General features: G+C 51.2%; 2 protein-coding genes across 4 annotated transcripts in view; both read left to right on the top strand.

Moving 5' to 3' along the window:
* The window catches only part of LOC123368289 (integrin alpha-D-like), a 128,219-nt gene that overhangs the window by 96,435 nt on the left and 12,732 nt on the right, over positions 1-19,052 (top strand). The gene's annotated exons all lie outside the window — the stretch shown is intronic.
* LOC123368312 (integrin alpha-M-like) lies at positions 158-17,393 on the top strand. The gene is made up of 13 exons (XM_045013032.1): positions 158-350; positions 6,212-6,326; positions 6,463-6,566; positions 6,835-6,899; positions 7,604-7,757; positions 8,155-8,321; positions 10,658-10,803; positions 11,253-11,403; positions 12,980-13,130; positions 15,191-15,339; positions 16,477-16,617; positions 16,918-17,124; positions 17,259-17,393. The coding sequence occupies exons 1-13, from the start codon at positions 314-316 to the stop codon at positions 17,391-17,393; spliced, it is 1,722 nt and encodes a 573-aa protein (XP_044868967.1). The 5' UTR covers positions 158-313.

The raw sequence follows: 19,052 nt of genomic DNA on the forward strand, positions 1-19,052 counted from the left end.
AGGGGCGTGGGGGAGGTCAGGGTGTGTGTGTTTGGTTGTTTTATTTGTTTGTTTTTCATCTGTCTCCAGTTGTGTGTGTGTCTGACTAGTTGGGTGTTTCAGTGTAGTTGATTTTTTTCCCGCATCTTCTCCATTCTGTTCCCGCCCTATAACACCCTGAGTCCCCGCTCCGCCCCTGGCAGTGCTTCTCTCTTTTCAGATAGCACTTGTCTTTCCTCTGAGCTCTGCTGCCTCCTCTGCAGGCAGTGCCCTTGAACCTGACACGTCCTACCAGAGCATCCCTGCTCCATAGACACCCCTCACCCAGCACAGGATGGACCCCCTGCCTCTGCTCCTCTACCTGTGTGCAGGTAGGTGCCAGCCAGAGGGACTGGGAAAAGCTGGGCTCCTCCACATGGGTGCCCAGCGAGTACCCCTCTGACAGGGGGATGGGAGCAGTTGGATGGTCAGGACTCCTGGGTCCTATCCTTGCCTGGCTCTGGGAGAGGAGTGGGGTCAGTGGGTTACAGCAGGAGGCCTGTGCATCAGGACTTGTGGGTTCTCTTCTCAGCTCTGGGAGAGGAATGGGGCTCTAGTGTCTTGTGTGGGGGAGGGCTGGTAATCAGGACTCCTGGGTTCAGTTCCCTCTGTGTTCTGTTCCTTCCAGACTCTCTGGGATGGGAGTGGGTCACAGGTACGACTCCCTTTCTCTGTGGGGCGTGTGTGCTCGGTAGGATGTGTGGGGAGGGTCCGGCAGGTGTGAAGTGGATGCAGTGTTTGCAATTGCTCAATCTTTCTGTAAAATCATAGCCGCTTCCTCCTGCTTCAAGGTCACATCTCTCCTGTCTGTGAGGCCTGGACCCATCAGGGAATGGAGGGGGGCAGACTTCGGGGTGGCTGAGGATGAGAGGGATGGACTGGGAAGGGGGGACAGACTGGGAGATGGGACTTGAAAGGGGATGAAGGGAGGAATGGGGGAGGCCACCTCAGCTCTTCTCCCACCCTCAGCTCCTTTGCCCCCAGGCCCCACCCACCCAGCCCCACTTTGCCCCATATCTGGTCCTCCTATAGCCCTGGAGGGTCTCTGCTGTGACTCCCATGATACAAGCTTACCAGGGCACCCTGCACTAATTGATAGAATCAGCAGAGAGACCAAGAACTGCCTGGGCGAAGTTGCTCCTTGTGCAATGCTGTGGCCAATCCTTGGAGGCATAAGCAGGGGAATCTCGGGTAGGAGCAGAGAGGTTATTTTACCTCTGTATTTGGTCCTGGTGAGACCTCTGCTGGACTCCAGTGTCCAGTTCTGGAGCCCACACGTCAAGAAGGATGTTGATAAACTCAAGAGGGTTCGGAGAACAGCCATGAGAATGATTGAAACATTAGAAAACCTCCCTGATAGGCTCAAGGAGCTCAATCTACCACTATTTAGATTAACAACGTGAAGACTAAGGAGTGCTTATCTCAGTCTATAAATACCTTCCTGGGGAACAAATGTTTGATGACGGACTCTTCAGTCTAGCACAGCGGTTTTCAACCAGGGGTGCGCGGCCCAAAGGGAGTCCACAAGCCCTTTCAAGCGGGCCGCGGAGCTCTGCAGCAGAAGCCCCGGCATCCTCCTGCGGGGCTGAAGCTGGGGGAGGTGCAGGGCTGAATCCCTGATTTTTGGTGCCCCCCCGCAGGGCTGAGACGAGGGGAGGTGAGGGGCTGAATCTCCAATTGCCGGTGCCCCCCTGCGGGGATGAGGCTGGTGGGGGCGCAGGGCTGAATCCTGGAGCTCCAATGCTCCCTGTGGGGCAGAAGCCCTGAGCTCATGGGAAGAGCTAGGGACACAGGGGCATTGTCCCCCCTCCCCCTCAACTGCAGTGCAAAATCACGGCAGTCCTGGGGCAGCTCCCCACCTCCCCCCCACTCGCCACCCCCTGGCCAGGTCAGAGGCAGGAAGCCAGAGCCCAGCAATGTGAGACAACTGCTGCTCTGGCTGGTGCATGGAGCAGGCAGCAGCAGTAGCCGTCCTGCCTCTCCTGCTGGTGCCCTAGATTGAAGCTCTCTGAGCCCCCTCTGCTCCCAGAATGGCAGCCGGTAAGAGCCCCCCAGCTCTGTGGCTGGCGGACCCCAACTGAAGGGGAGTCCTCCCAGCACAGTCCTTAATACCCCTCTCCCTACACCTTGAGCAACCCCCCTGCACACACACAGCCCCTAGCTATCCTCTCCCAACACCCTGAGCTATGTCCTCCCCGCATCCTCAGCTACTTCCTCCCGGCTTCTTGATTTACCCTCCTGCCCCCACACAGGCCCAGCTACCCTCTCCCTGCACCCTGAGCAACCCACTCCCCTGCTCACACACTGCCCATAACTACCCTCTGCCTGCACCTTAAGCTGTTTTCAAACTTTTTGAGCTAAGCCCCCAACCTTCTATGTGGGGCTCGAGCCCCACTGTCCCCTGTCTCCCCCAAATAGAAGTCAAACTACATCTATGCCCAAAGCCCTTCTGCCCCCCTCCACCCTCCTGAGCCCTGGAATTTTTATAGCATGTTGAGGGAGGCCTCAGAGAGAAAAAAGTTGAGAACCCCTGGCCTAGAAGATAAAGATCTAACACAATCCAATGCCTTGGGAGTTGAAGATTTTTAACAGCGAAAGTAATTAGCGACTGCAACAATTTACCAAGGGTCGTGGTGGATTCCCTTGTTGGGATATAATATGTAATATGATATATGCTATGGGGCCTGGTGTGGCTGTTGTGTGTTTGAAACTGGAGGGCATGACCTGCATTTTGGCAAAAACACTAATGACATCACAAAGTGAATTATATCTAAATCTGCTCAATTAAAAAAATAAACCTTCCAGTCCACAATGGTCAAATATTAAAATTAAAAAAAAAGACCACCCCAAAAATTAACAGTCCATCATTAGTATAATGTTTTTAAGAACTGGTCCCCCAAGCTTTACAGCTTTTCCAAATTTAATGTTACATCCAATGGTTACACTATTTGTATTAATAATTTTATTAACATTTATTATGTTATGTTCATACTGCCAAATAAAAAAGCAACAAAAAGTTCTAAGGCAAATAATATATAAAATTAAATGGTTTGCAAAATTATAAAGTAATACAAGATTAATACCATTAATTATTATATCAACATGGGGAATATTGAGATATAAAAAATCTATATATCTATGTAACATGTTATAGGCCATGGGTTTTAGTGTGGCTGTCGTGTGTTTGAAAACTGTGTCCATGACTTGCATTCTCCGGTTTGTGTTATGCAGGAGGTCAGAATAGATTATCACAATGGTCCCTTCTGGCTGTAGCCTTTTATTTTATTTAAAAAAACAACAAGGAGTCCAGTGGCACCTTAAAGACTAACATATTTATTTGTGCATAAGCTTTTGTGGGTAAAAAAACCTCACTTCTTCAGATGCATGGAGTGAAAGTTACAGATGCAGGCATTATATAATGACACATGAAGTGATGGGAGTTACCTCACAAGTGGAGAACCAGTGTTGTCAGGGCCAATTCAATCAGGGTGGATGTAGTCCACTCCCGATAATAGATGAGATGGTGTCAATTCCAGGAGAGGCAAAGCTGCTTTTGTAGTGAGCCAGCCACTCTCAGTCCCTATTCAAGCCCAAATTAATGGTGTTAAATTTGTAAATGAATTTTAGTTCTGCTGTTTCTCTTTGAAGTCTGTTTCTGAAGTTTTTTTTGTACAAGAATCCTTACTTTAAAATCTGTTACAGAATGTTCAGGGAGATTGAAGTGTTCTCCTACTGGCTTTTGTGTGTTACCATTCCTGATGTCCGATTTGTGTCTATTTATTCTTTTACATAGGGACTGTCTGGTTTGACCAATGTACATGGCAGAGGGGCATTGCTGGCACATGATGGCATATATCACATTGGTAGATGTGCAGGTGAATGAGCCCCTGATGGTGTGGCTTATGTGGTGGGTCCTCTGATGGTGTCACTAGAGGAGATATGGGGACAGAGTAGGCAATGGGATTGGTTCCTGGGTTAGTGTTTCTGTGATGTGGTGTGCAGTTGCTGGTGAGTATTTGCTTCAGGTGCGGGGGCTGTCCGTAAGCAAGGACTGGCCTGTCTCCCAAGGTCTGTGAGAGAGAGGGATCGTTTTCCAGGATAGGTTGTAGATCGTTGATAATGCACTGGAGAGGGTTTAGCTGGGGGCTGTACATGATGGCCAGTAGTGTTCTGTTATTTTCCTTGTTGGGCCTGTCCTGAAGAAGGTGATTTCTGGGTACCTGTTTCACTCTGTCAATCTGTTTTCTCACTTCCCCAGGTGGGTATTGTAGTTTTAAGAATGCTTGATAAAGATCTTGTAGGTGTCTGGCTCTGTCTGAGGGATTGGAGCAAATTCAGTTGTATCTTAGGGCTTGGCTGTAGACAATGGATCATGTGATGTGTCCTGGATGGAAGCTGGAGGCATGTAAGTAAGTATAGGATTCTTTGCTGCTTTTACAGAACCAGACTAACACGGGTACCCCTCTGATACTTGACACAATGCATTGTCGTTTCCTCAGGAAGTCAGTGGTGTCTCGAAGATACCTAGGGGTGCTGGTAGCGTAGGGCCTGAGGAGAGAGTCCACATAGCCAGATAATCCTGCTGTAAGAGTGCCAATGTCTGAGATGATGGGGAGTCCAGGGTTTCCAGGTTTATGGATTTTGGGTAGCAGATAGAATACCCCTGGTCAGGGCTCTAGGTGTTTGTCTGTGTAGATTTGTTCCTGTACTATAGCCGGGAATTTCTTGAGCAGATGTTGTAGATTTGTTTGGTACTCCTCAGTGGGATCGGAGGATAGTGGCCTGTAGAATGTGGTGTTGGAGAGTTGCCTGGCAGCCTCCTGTTGATAATCCGACCTGTTCATGATGATGACAGCACCTCCTTTGTCAGCCCCTTTGATTATAATGACAGAGTCGTTTCTGAGGCTGTGGATGGCATTGCGTTCTGTATGGCTGAGGTTATGGGGGCAAGTGATGCTGTTTGTTCACAATTTCAGCCTGTGCACATTGGCAGAAGCACTCTATGTAGAGGTCCAGTCTGTCATTTTGACCATCAGGAGGAGTCCTCACAGAATTCTTGTTCTTGTAGTGTCGGTAGGAGGGTTCCTGTGGGTCACTGCACTATTCAGTGGTGTGTTGAAAATTTTCCTTGAGTCGGAGTCAATGAAAGTAGCCTTCCAGATCACCGCAGAACTGTACCATGTTTGTAGGGATGGTGGGGCTGAAAGCCAGTCGCCGAGATAGGACAGACTCTTCTGCCGGGCTAAGTGTGTGGTTGGATAGATTGACAATATTGTTAGGTGAGTTGAGGGTACCACTGTTGTAGCCCCCTGTGGCATGCAGGAGTTTAGATAGTTTGCTGTCCCTACAGGAAGTGCATCCACTATGGATCAGCATCAGGAAAGCGGATGGAGATAAATCTCAGACTTCATTCACCAGCGCTGAATCCACTCATGATTAGGGCCCTGCCAAATTCACAGTCATAAAAAACATGTCCCAGACTGTGAAATCTGGTCTTTTATGTCCTTTTATCTAACCCTGTACAAATGTCATGGGGGAGACCAGCATTTCTCAAACTGGGGGTCCTGACCCAAAAGGGTGTTGCAGGGAAGTCACAGGGTTATTTTAGGGGGGGTCACAGTAGTGCCACCCTTACTTCTGTGCTGCCTTCAGAGCTGGGTGGCCAGAGAGGAACGGCTGTTGGCCAGATGCCGAGCTCTGAAGGCAGCGCCACTGCCAGCACAGAAGTAAGGGTAGCAGTGCCACAGCCCCCCCAATAGCCTTTTGACCCCCCCGACACGCTCACAACTCCTTTTGCATGAAGACCCCTACAATTACAACACTGTGAAATTTCAGATTTAAAGAGCTGAAATGATGAAATTTCCGAATTTTAAAATCTTCTGACCATGAAATTGACCAAAATGAACTTTTATTTTGCTAGCGCTCTGTTCTGGGAGTGTCTGGCAGTGGCGCTATGCAAATGAATGTGGGGAATGATTTGCATAAAATAGCCCTTGAGGGCTAGAGAGCCGGGAGCAGGTGGTGAGGAGCTGGGAGTCAGGACGCCTGGGTTCTATCCCTGGCTTTGGGAGAGGAGTGGGATTTGGTGGGTAAGAGTTGTGGGCTGGAATTCAGTCCCATAGCCAGAAAGCCCCTGCCACTGGCCTGGTCTTCATCAGGGAAGCTCTAACTGGTGACTGTTTAACCCCTGCAGTGCTGGCACCGAGCCATGGATTCAGCGTGGACGTGGAGGGACCCATCACCTTCCAGGAGGCAGCAGCAGGGTTTGGGCAGAGCGTGGTGCAGTTCGGGAATGCCAGCGCCGGGGGGTAAGGGCCGAACATGGGACCCCACATGACTTGTGCCCAACGCTGAGGGGCATGTCTGGCTGGGCTGCCTCCCCTGGGCCTCAGTCCCCTGGGTGTGTGGGGCATCCCCTGAGCCCCCCATACTTTTTCCCCACAGGCTGATCATCGGGGCCCCGCTGCAGACAGGAAACGTGAATGAAACCGGCAAAGTCTACAAGTGTGACCCGGGCTCCAGACGCTGCCAGGAGATCCCCACCCAGAGTAGGGCCACCCTGTGCTGTGGGGTGCAGCAATAGGATTGGGATGGGAGCCAGGACTCTTGGGTTCTGTGACCAGCTCTGAGAGGGAAGGGGGGTCTAGTGGGTTAGAGCAGGGGGTGGGACTGGGAGCCAGGACACCTGGGTTCTGTCCCCAGCTGTGGGGGGTCTAGTGTTAGAGCTGGGAGTCAGGAATTCTCGGTTATATCCTCTGCTCGGGGACAGGAATGGAGTTTATTTGCTCACCCTGGTGTGCATCTCTCCCCTGTCAGGGTCCCCGGATGCCATGTACATGTCCCTCAGTTTATCTCTGGCTGCCGAAGGCTCCCAATTCCTGGTAGGTACCACACCCAGGGGAAACGGGTGCTGGGACTGGGGTCCGACATTTTCTCCCTAATCATCCAGGGGATAGCTCCCCCGACAAACCCTGCTACTCATGGATGGTAGTAACTGGGTTGTGTCAGCGTGACTGGTGCAGAGGTGACAGTTGGGTAACGTCCCCATGACTACACAATAACTGTGCGAGGGCTGTTGGTAACTCCTGTAACTGGAGGGGTGGTACAATGATGCAGTGGGGAATGGTGGTAGCCAGGTATCCTCACTTTGGCTACAGTTATCGTGAGGTGATGTTGTGAGGGACGGAGACAACTGGCTGATGTTGCCATGGTGACAGTGGCTGTGTGCTGAGGTAACAGGAAGCATTGTAACTGGGTTGCCGCCATAACGACAGTGACTGTGCATGGACATAGCAGGGAGCATGGCAAGCGGGTGACATTGCCATGGCAACAGTGACTGGCCACTGCTATAGCAGGGAGTGTGGTAAGCAGGTGATGCCCCCGTGTGTCTCCCCTGTCTCCTCTCAGACTTCAGTGCTGGGACCTCGGGTCCTGAGGTCCTGTCTGCCTCAAGGGGGCCCCTGCCCTGGCAGGGCCTTTCCCTGCATATCCATGGGGGGGAGGGATCAGGCCCCAGGCTCTATCCCCCACCCTCAGTGCTCTGTTCAGAGGGGCACCTACTGATCCCGTCCTTCTCGTGCCCCAGGTGTGCGGCCCCATGGTGCACCGGGCCTGTGGAGAGAACACGTATGTCAGTCACCACTGCTTCCCTCTGCGGCAGAGCTTCTCGCAACTCCAGCGCAGCTTCTCGCAACTCCAGCGCATCCCGGACAGCCAGCCGGGTAAGGAGCGACACATAGGTGTGTATGGGGGGGACCTTCACCCTGGGTTCAAGGGTGGGTACATGGGCCCTGGGGATGAGAAGTGGAGTTGGGTCTAGAGGGGCCCAGGATCTGACAGGGGGTGGGATAGCAGGCTAGGTGGGCCCATTGGTTTGATTCAGGATGTCAGTAGGAGCTGGGAGTCAGGATGCCTGGGTTCTGTCCCAGCTCTGGGAGGGGGGTGGGGTGTATTTTTTTTATCTCAGTGCATGTCATGCTCTACTCTCAGGACCCCTCCATGGCAGGGATGGGATGATATTACGACAGAAGGGCCGAGGGCTCTGATTGGGGTGGCCGGCAGGGGGCAGGATACCAGGTTAGATGGGCCCATGGGTCTGGTCTAGCTCTCTCTGATGGGTTTCCCATGTTTGTGTAGTGGAGTCAGGACGTACTTCATTCCTGTCCCCATCAAAGTGCCCCAAACAAGTCACAGACATAGCGCTCCTCATTGATGGCTCGGGCAGCATCTCACCTGTGGACTTTGAAAAGATGAAGATGTTTCTCTCAGAGATCATGAAGCATTTCCACAGCACCGACACGCAGGTAATGGGCAGAGACTGGACCCTGGCTACTTACCCTGCCCCTCGCAGTCCGTGCTGACCCTTATACTCCAGTGCAGCACTAGGGGGTGCTGTGCTGCAAGGGGAGCTGTGATGGGTTGGATCACAGGAAGCCCCTTGGGACTGCCATCTGATGTGCTGAGACTACCTCTGAGCCTGTTTTCCCTGCAGGGGCGGCTCTACAAATTCCGCCGCCCCAAGCAGGGCGGCGCGCTGCCCCGCTCGCACTGCCTGGCGCCGGTCCCGCGCCTCTGCGGGAGCTCCCGCAGACGTGCCGCTGGTCCAGCGCCTACGGTGGAGCTTCCGCAGGCATGCCTACGGGAGGTCCACACGTGCCGTGGGACCAGCGCACCCGCAGCAGTTATGCCTGCGGGAGGTCCGGTTGTCCCGCGGCTCCGTTGGACCTCCCGCAGGCATGACTGCGGAAGGTCCGCCGGACCCGCCTGCCACCCTCCAGTTAAAATGCCGCCCCACGCGCACGCTTGGCGCGCTGGGGTCTGGAGCCGGCCCTGTTTCCCTGCCAGCTTGGGACTCCAGAACCTTGCCTTGTTTGAGCCAGACACGCCAGCCTGCTGCAAACACAGACCCAGGTCTGAACCACATCCCCTAAAAGCTGCAGGCTTAACTGAAAACAGCTTAAGAAGTGCTCCTGTCTTCAGCATTCAGATACCCAGCTCCCAATGGGTCCAAACCCCAACTAACTCCCTTTTACCTGTATAAAACTTTATAAAGGTGTGATCAGGGAGAGCCAGGAAGAAGTGGTAGAGTGTTAGAGGGGAAATATATAAGCCCAAGGCTAATTAAGGTGTTATTCGCTGTAGAGTAGGGAGGGTGGCTACAGGTTAATAGGAGCACCTGCAGTCAATTAAGGCCCCGTCAGGAACCTAATAAAACCCCCTGCAGGGAGAAGGAGGAAGGAGACAGGACTGGAGCCTGGAGGTGTGTTATGAGACTTGAAAGATCAGCGAACCAAAGTAAGGGAGACCCTTCCCCAGCAGGGGAGGGAGACTACCTCCCCCAGTGACTAAGAACTGAAGTTACCCCACCCAAGGGGGAAGAGGGTAAGAACCCACAGGGGTTGAGAGTGGCTGGGGCTCAGAGTAAGGAGCAGACCCAGACCCCTCCCCTGCTTCCCTCTTTTACCACCATTCTGGGCCACTAGCGGAGCCCTCAGCACCCCAGAGCAGGGGCAAGGGGTGGCATCTTAGCCCCCCGCCAAGGAAAGTGTAGGACCCACCATGCTAACATTGGCCATTTTGTCACATAGGGTAAACTCATAAATTGTTCGCCCTCTATAACACTGATAGAGAGATATGCAGAGCTGTTTGCCCCTCCCCTCCCAGGTATTACTACATACTCTGGGTTAATTCATTAATAAGTACAAAGTGGTTTTATTAAGTACAAAAAGTAGGATTTAAGTGGTTCCAAGTAGTAACAGGCAGAACAAAGTGAATTACCAAGCAAAATAAAATAAAACACACAAGTCTAAGCCTAGTACAATAAGAAAACTGAATACAGGTAAAATCTCAACCTCAGAGATGTTTCAGTAAGCTTCTATCACAGACTGGACTCTTTCCTAGTCTGGGCACAATCCTTTCCCTGGGTACAGACCTTGTTCCAGCTCAGGTGGTAGCTGGAAGATTTCTCATGATTGCCCCTTTTGTTCTGTTCCGCCCCCTTATATAGCTTTTGCACAAGGTGGGAATCCTTTGTCCCTCTCTGGGTGTCCTGTCCCTCTTTCTAAATGGAAAAGCACCAGGCTTAAGATGGATTTCAGTACCAGGTGATATGGTCACATATCCTGTGAGACCCCAAGCCTTCATTTCTCCCAGCCTTACTCACAGGAAGGCCTGCAAGCAAACTGAGCCATCCACAGTCAATTGTACTGGTTGATAGGAGCCATCAAGATTCCAAACCACCATTAATGGCCCACACTTTGCATAATTACAGTAGGCCCTCAGAGTTATATTTCATATTTCTAGTTTCAGATACAAGAGTGATACATACATATATACAAATAGGATGACCACACTCAATAGATTATAAACTTTGTAATGATACCTTTCAAGAGACCTTTTGCATGAATAATATTCCAGTTACATTATATTTACATTCATTAGCATATTTTTATAAAATCATATAGAGTGCAGTGTCACAGGAGTAGTAAAGAAGTTTGCATCCAAAACCAGGAAAAAATTTCAATAGAACCAGCTATGTCCTGACTGCCTGCCCCAGCCGTTAACTGAGTCTGATGCCTGCTTTTCTTACCTTCCACCCTTTGGGTTGTTTTTCTCTCTTCTCCCCTGGCTTCCCTTGCAGTTCGCCCTCATGCAGTACTCCAATAAATTTGAATTGCACTTCGACTTCATGGAGTACAGGAGAAGCCGCGATCACGATCACCTTGTCCAGGGGGTTGAGCAGCTTCATGGATTGACGTACACGGCCAGTGCCATCCGGAAAGTGGTGTAGGTATTGCCCTGTTCCCAGTGCTGACTCCACAGGGAATGGGCTGCAAGGACATGGGAGCTAAGGGACAGGGACTCAGGACCCCTGGGTTCTATCCCCAGCTGTGGGAGGGGAGTGGGGATTAGTGGTTAGAGCAGGGGGGTTGAGCATCAGGACTCCTGGGCTCTGTGCCTGACTCTGAAGGGGAATGGGCACTAGTAGGTTAGAGCGGGGACGGGGATGCTCTGAGCAAGGACTTCAGGAGTCTATTGCCAGCTCTGAGCTTCTGAGCAAGTCACAGCGCCACAGTGTGCCTCATGGTCCCCATTGGTAAAATGGAGGCAATGACAGTGGCTTCCTTTGCCAAGGACTTTGAGATCTGCAGTGCCAAAGCAGTGGACGAGCACTACGTGTTATTATGTATCAATAACCCTCCAATGCATTCCCTACTCCCCCCTCCGTTTTCCAGGCAGGAGCTGTTCACCTCTGGGAGAGGCGCTCGGGATGAAGCCACCAAGGTTCTCATTGTGATCACAGATGGGGAGAAAAATGGCCCACTTTCTTATTCAGACGTCATACCTGAGGCAGAGAGAGCTGGAATCATCCGCTACGCCATCGGGGTGAGCCATGACTGTTTGGCGAACTAGTATGGATCTGAGCCCATGTCCAAGGACAGGGGATGGGGAGGGGATTCCCATCACATAAGGGAGAAGAACTGACCCCCTGGGTTGTAACTGGGCCAACATGTGACATTATAGGAGAGCTGGAGCTCCTCTGTTGTTCAGGTTGAGTGGCACTTTCTAGTTAAGATTGAGATTTCTGACTGCCCTACGGTCCATGTGCTGACTTGGATTGTCATAAAATTTGGTTTGCCTCATGGGGATGCACATTAAGATCAGTGGTCTGAATTTGGGATCATTTGAAGATGGGGTTTCTGAGATACAGCCCCCCAGTTAAACAGCAAAATCACCCGGTTCTTATCAAGTCTTTTTTGCACCCCCATGGGACTCAAACAACAGCTCTGATCCTCCCCAAACTGATCTCAGTCACTTGACATTTATCTCCGTTAAACTGCTGAGCCAAAGAGATTGAAATGGGCATCAGCAGCAAGACGAAGGGCAAGTTTACACGACACACTGAAGTCGAATTAAGTTACATCGTCACACAGCCACCGCGGGAATTAAATCGTTTTTTCACGTCCACATTACTCTCCTGTTGGCCGTGCACGTCCTCACCAGGGGACCTTGTACTGATTTAACTGTCAGTGCGGGGCATTGTGGGGCTGAAGCCGCACGGCCTGGGGCCAACAGCTGGAGTCTCAGACTACGTAAGCCACACAGTCTATACGGACACTGCATCGACCTAACTACATTGACTTAAAAGCAACACCTTTTGTGGAAGTGGAGTTATGAAGTCGGTGCGGTAGGCGAGTTACATGGGTGGGAGCTACATTTTAGTGTAGCCGCTTACAGAGGTAGGTTGACATAAGCTGCCTTTCATCAACAAACTCGGGTTTAGAGTCATAGAGTCCCAGGCCAGAAGGGAGTTTTGCAATCATCTAGTCTGAGCACCCATGTAGCACGGGCCAGAGAACTGCCCCAAATAATCCCTGCTGGAACCAGAGCAGATCTCCTAGAAAACCAGCCAGTCTTGAGATAAAAATTGCCAGGGATGGAGAATCCACCACTGCCCATGGTGAGCCGTTCCAATGGTTAATTCCCCTCATGGTTAAACCTGACACCTTCTTTCCAATCTGAATGGGTGTAAATTCCGATTTCAACCACTGGACCTTGTTCGACCTTGGGAGGTGCCTAAACTCCACCGCTGAACTGATGGCTGCCGCTCACAACCGCCCAGACTAGCGCGGTGATCCCACCCCTTCACCCATTGCTCTGAGATGTCCCCCGGAGACATTGGCTGCACTCACCCCTCACTATGACCTAGAGATTGAGTCATGTAAGGTCCCAGAGTGCTGACAATCCCCATGGCAAGAAGACCCCTGTGCCCCACTGCTGATACAACCAACACAATTTGGTGCTGAAATGAGGCAGGCTCCACAACTCCAGGCTCCAGCAGCTCCCCCACTCCACCACTCACCACGGCAGCAGCTGGGCTCGGGGCAGGTTGGACCTGGGGTCTTGGCTGTGACTGACTCCAATGGCCTGGTCCCCCTATACCTCCCTCTACTCCATTAAGGTCGGTATGGCATTCTCCAGTGATACTGCCCAACAGGAGCTCCAGGAGATCGCCTCTGAGCCCAGCAACGAGCACGTCTTCCGGGTGGACAATTTCGACGCCCTCCAGGGCATCCAGAACCAGCTGCAGGAGAAGATCTGCACCTTCAAAGGTAACAGAGTTGGGGCAGGGGCCACAGTGGCCCTGGGAGCTCTAGAATCAGGTTTTCAAGGTTGAGATGGCCAGCAAATTGGGCTGCATTAGTAGGAGCATTGGCAGCAGATTGAGAGAAGTACCTCTATCTGGCAATGGTGAAGCCACATCTGGAGTATTGCATCCAGTTCCCTCCCTCCCTCCCCACTACAGAAAGGTTGTGTGCAAATTGGAAAGAGTCCAGCAGAGGTCAACAAAAATCACAAGGGGGCTGGGGCACATGACTTAGGAGAGGCTCAGGGAACTGGGGTTATTTAGTCTGCCGAAGAGAAGAGTGAGGGGGGATTTGAAAGCAGCTTTCAACTACCTGAAAGGGGGTTCCAAAGAGGATGGAGCTCAGCTGTTCTCGGTGGTGGCAGATGACAGAACAAGGAGAAATGGTCTCAAGTTGCAGTGGGGAAGGTCTAGGTTGGATATTAGGAAACACTATTTTACGAGGAGGGTGGTGAAGCACTGGAATGGTTTAAGAGGTGGAATCTCCTTCCTTAGAGGTTTTTAAGACTCAGCTTGACAAAGCCCTGGCTGGAATGATTTAGTTGGGGTTGGTCCTGTTTTGAGCAGGGGGTTGGACTAGTTGACCTCCTGAGGTCTCTTCCAACCCTGAGGGCTGAGGAGCAGCTGGTAATCCAGAGCTGGGAGTGGTGGGAGCTTATTACTGGTCCAGTGGGATATACGTGTATGGGAGCAGTGGGAAGCTGAGTTTCATCAACATACCCAGAACCTCTGGGGACATGAATGATGCTTTTCTTGGTAAGAACAACCCAAAATATTTCCTTTCACCTATTTAAACAGCCCCTGCTCCTCACCCCAGAGGTGGCTGCATCTTAGTTCTGGGAAAGGGATCTCTGTGTAGCACTGTTTGTGACACCCTAACACCCCAATATTCACCACTGTCATGTAATTAGGATCTGTTTTGTACAAAGTATGTCTTGTGAGGGATTATTCTAAAAGCCTTGATCTGCTAAACATTAATCTCATTGGCTTGTGTGTGTTATTGTTCTATGTGAAGTTATGAAGTTTGGCTATGTGCGTGTTACTGAAACGTGTGGTGAAGTTCACAACACCCACAAGCAGCCTGTCAGGTACAATGGTAAAAAGGACAAACAGTGCTAATGGTTTATTGAGGAAATTGACATAAACACAGGGATTACCCCAGGAAGTGGGTACAGTACAAACCTCTCTGAGATAGCAGCACACAATGGGAACTGTTTGGCCCAGGTCACAGCACAAGAGCTTTCCAGTGAGTGGGAAGAAGATACAAAAAGGGGACAATGACATCATGGGGGACGTCACCCTCCCTACAAAAACACGCCTGGAAATATCTGAGGGGCAAGGACAGAGCCGTGGGAAGTGATGGTCCCAGGCTAGAGGGATTTTTAGCCTGAGTATGAAAACCTGCTTTAAGAATGTGCTGCCTGTTTATCACTCAGGGTGAGAGTCTGCTAATTTGTATCCTACCTGTCTAGTGTGTTATGCTGAGTTTGCAGGTTTTCTTTATTTATTAAGGTAACCTGCTTTGTTCTGTTTGCTTTCCCTTATAATCACTTACAATTTACCTTTTGTAGTTAATAAAGTTATTTCTTGTTTATAGTATAACCCAGTTTGTGCAATTCATACCTGGGGGTGCAAGAAGCTGTGCACATCTCTCTCCACATTGAGGGAGAGGGTGAATTTTTAGGAGCTTGCGTTGTGCAGATCTCTCTGTACAGTGTAAGACAGTATTGTTTTGAGTTTATTGCCCAAAAGGGTGTGCACGTGAGTTCCTGGTGAGTCCTCTCACATAGCGCTGACTTCAGTCTGTGTCTGCCGCTGGGTGTGGCCCTACCCATGTGTGTGTGCTGCACCAGACCGGAGAGCCTAATTCAGCGGAACAGGGAGAGGGAATCCAGGCTGGTGGAGCAGGAGAGGCTCCGTGACAACCCAGTGCATCAGCTGGCATCCCAGATGGGGTGGTCCAACCCGTCACACTGTTGTATGGCTGTTTCCCTTGTCACCTCCCCATGTCTCTCTTCCTTTGAGGTTCTTTATCTCAGGTCATCACAGCCAATGGACAGAGCACCTACATTGTTGGGGCCCCTCTATGCCAAGGCACCGGCAAAGTCGTCCTGTTCAGCCGAGATACCAAGGGTGGGGAATGGACACCTGGACCAGAGCTGTTGGGAGATCAGGTAGGTGGAGTGTTACAGGTAATGTGGATTGTGGGTGTGAGAGAAGGAGAGCACTGGAGGAAGCCTGTAAGCTTTTGACATCATATAATATTTGTGTTTGGCTTCACCTTCAGACAGCCTCAGGCAGGGGATAAACTTGACTGGTTTAGAGAACTGCATCGCAGCTGACATTCAGCATCTCTCCAATATCCCACCTCTGTTACCTTCACTTACAGTCTAGATGGAACTCATAAGGTGGATACAGACAGAGGCCCAGACCCACCAAGGGACTTAGGCATCGTGATGCTGCAGGGAGGCATCTGCCTTTGCCAGCGATCAATGAATGGGGGGAGGAGAGAGAGACACAGGCACTCTTCACCTACCCCACATGTTGGGTCTCATCCAATAGGCATGCTCGGAGCTGCCGAGATATTCACAAACCAGCTGAAGGAGACAAGATGTTTCCCTTATAGCCTGGGGGATTAGAGTCCTCACCTACGACATGGGTGACCCCGGTTCAAATCTCTGCTTTGCCTGATTAGAAAGAAGGATTAAAGCAGATAACTGCCCTCTCTCCGGCTGTAGGGTGTTTGTGATTTGCACATGTTCTGTGGCCCAACTGATATTTAATTAGTCAATTAAACTGGAACAACATTAACAGGTGAGACTGAGGGAGCCCACATCAGAATATCCCACAGCTCAGGGGTTAGAGCACTGAACTGAGTCCCTTTGTGGATCTGGGATAGAGAGACTCGGGCAAAGAAAATAACATTACTAGTGATATTAACAGTGTCTGTAAAAGATCACACTACACTAACAAAGTGAATTTCTCTAAGCTCCAATTGCCTGTACATGCCACCTAAACAAAAATTATAACAGCGGCTCAGTCAGTGATGAACCTGACTTGTGATAGCCCAACCTCTGAACAGAATTGCACCACAATTAGCATTCAGCATCCCTGGCCTGCCAAGATCTAGCTGCCTGTCTGTTCAAGAACACTTCCCGAGATAGCGCCACCGGCTGCACTGAGGGAGGATGAGGCTAAAGATGGAGTGGACATTGGGACTGACTCCTTATCCCCAGAGGGTGAGAAGGGTCCTAGTGGGAGAAGAAGCAGGAGGTGACTAAACTGAGGGGTTTGCTTATCTGCCTCTCCAGATTGGCTTGTATTATGGGGGTACACTGTGCACTGTGGACCTCGACAGAGATGGGAACACGGACCTGATTCTAATCGGAGCCCCAATGTACCATACACCTCTGAATGGAGGACGGGTCTATATCTGCCAGATTAACTTGCCGGTAAGAAAGAGGATGGAGCCAGGGGGATGATGGGTGGCCGGGGATTCTTGTTTGCCAGGACTGCTGTGATGCTGTGACAATTAGTATTGCAGTAGTGGGCATGGTGCTCCAGGAAGCAGGGTAGAGGCTCAGTAGGGGGCGCTCTTCCCTCTCAGTCAGTTCTGGCCCCAGTGCCCCAGAGTCGGGAGCAGGGACACACACTGTGCTGCAGAGAGAGGGAAAGGAGCTTGGTAGGGATCATTCTCTGATGACAGCAAGTGCTGATCCTTTCCCATGTGTCTTTTTGGATTGGGCCTGCAGGGGACGACGATGATCTGCAACAAGATACTACATGGGCAGACGGGGGAAGTGTCTGGGCGCTTTGGGGCCAGCATGTCTGAAATCGGGGACATCAGCGGGGACGGACAGACGGACGTGGCCATCGGGGCTCCCATGGAGAATGACAATCATGGGGCCTTGTACATCTTCCATGGGGAAAAGGGAGGCATCAGTCCCCAGTACAGACAGGTGAGCCCAGCTCCTATGGGGAGGGGTCAGTACACAGCCCTGAAGGGACACCATGGGGCCCCACGGCCCCCTAGTGCCCATTATATAGTACACTCACCCCTTCTGCATCCCTCACTGCTCTCTCTGCCCCACAGCGCATAGTGGGGTCACAGTTTCCCAGCAGGCTGCACTACTTTGGCCAGGCTGTCAGTGGCGGGACAGATCTGACGGGGGATGGGCTGCCGGACATCGCGGTGGGGGCAGAAGGGCAGGCCCTGCTGCTGAGGTAAGTAACTCTGTGTCGTTGCACTGCTCCACACGACAGTCTCAGGCCTTGTCTACACTAGAGAGTGTTTTCGATACAAGTTATGCGGACGATCTGAAAGTGCAATAATTTCATCGCTATTCCATGTCCACACTACGGTCCTTGTGCCAGCAGAGCCCATCCACACTTGGTGCTGTAGCACTGAGAGTAAGAGCAGTGCACTGTGGGTACCTCTCTCAGTGTGCTGCTCACCACATTCCACAGCTAGGTGTTGTGGGAAGGTGGCGTGGATCTCAGTGCATCATGGGTGTGGAATCAATGTCCCATGATGCAGTTCTTTCCATCCCAGCATTCCATGGGCTTGCGACTGCATTGTGTGGCATTTTTCAGTGTTTACTGTGCACCTGCCATCTCTGTCTGAAAAGATGGATCCTGCACTGATCTCTACTGTTGTGGTCACTGTTACGAACACATCGTGGATGGTCATGCAGTATATCATCAGCTCCCAATCTGAACAGGAACCAGAGTTGCCTGACCTGCTGTGTGCCATGGAAAGAAACAACACCAGATTAGTTTTGGCATTCATGGAGCAGCTGAATACAGTGGACTGTCACTTTTGAGCATGGGAAAGAAGCACTGATTAGTGGAATCACACTGTTATGCAGCTCTGAGAGGATGAGCAGTGGCTGCAGGACTTTTGGAGGCAGAAAACCACCTTCCTGGAACTGTGTACAGAGCTCACCCCAGCCCTGCAGTGCAAAGACAACAAATGAGAGCTGCCCTCTAAGTGGAGAAGTGCATGGTGATTGCAATGTGGAAGTTGGTGACCCTTGACTGCTACCAGCTGGTTGTGAATCAGTTTGAAGTCGTGAAGTTGATCACAGGGGCTGCGTTAATGCAAGTGTGCAGGGCCATTAATCAAATCCTCCTATGAAGGACCATGACTCTTGGCAATGTACGTGAAATAGTGAATGGCTTTGTAGAAATGGGATTTCCTAACTGCGGCAGGGTGATAGATGGAATACATATTCCAATTTTGGTCCTGGACCATCTTGTGACAGAGTACATTGACAGAAAGGGGCACTTCTTCATGTTATTGCAGGCACTTGTAGATCATTGTGAGTGTTTTGCTGACATCAACGTGGGGTGGTCTGGGAAGGTACATGATATGCTCATCTTCAGGAGCACCGGCCTGCACAGAAAGCTGCAAGCAGGGACTTTCTTTCCAGACCAAAAGATTCCAGTGGGGGATGTTGAAATGCCCATCGTGATCCTGGGAGGCCCAGCATATCCTTTACTCCCATGGCTCATGGAGCCTTAAATGGGAAAGCTGGAGAGCAGCAAGGAGCGCTTCAACAACAGACTGATTAGATGCAGAATGACTATGGAATGTGCCTTTGGCACATTAAAAGCACGCTGGCGATGCCTTTAGGGAAGGTTAGATCTTAGTGAGGAAAACATTCCAATGGTCAGAGCTGCCTGTGGGGCAGGGCCGGCTTTAGGCCTATTCCACCAATTCCCCCAAATCGGGCCCCATGCCTAAGAGGGCCCCACGCCCAGAGAGAATCCCTTCCCTGGCTAGAGGCGCCTTTTTAATTTTTACTCACCGGGCGGTGCTTTGGGTCTTCAGTGGCAATTCAGCGGCAGGTCCTTCACTCTCTCCGGGTCTTCGACGGCACTTCAG

The sequence above is a fragment of the Mauremys mutica genome, chromosome 4 (genome assembly GCF_020497125.1).
Source record: "Mauremys mutica isolate MM-2020 ecotype Southern chromosome 4, ASM2049712v1, whole genome shotgun sequence".
Taxonomy (NCBI): Eukaryota; Metazoa; Chordata; order Testudines; family Geoemydidae; genus Mauremys; species Mauremys mutica.

What these genes read in the sequence shown, in the direction of transcription:
- LOC123368312 (XM_045013032.1), top strand. Translation starts at nt 314, where the DNA reads ATGGACCCCCTGCCTCTGCTCCTCTACCTGTGTGCAG. An exon ending in CCAGGAGATCCCCACCCAGA is followed by an intron (nt 6,567 to 6,834) that starts GTAGGGCCACCC and finishes CTCCCCTGTCAG; the next exon opens with GGTCCCCGGATGCCATGTAC. An exon ending in GGGTAAGGAGCGACACATAG is followed by an intron (nt 7,758 to 8,154) that starts GTGTGTATGGGG and finishes ATGTTTGTGTAG; the next exon opens with TGGAGTCAGGACGTACTTCA.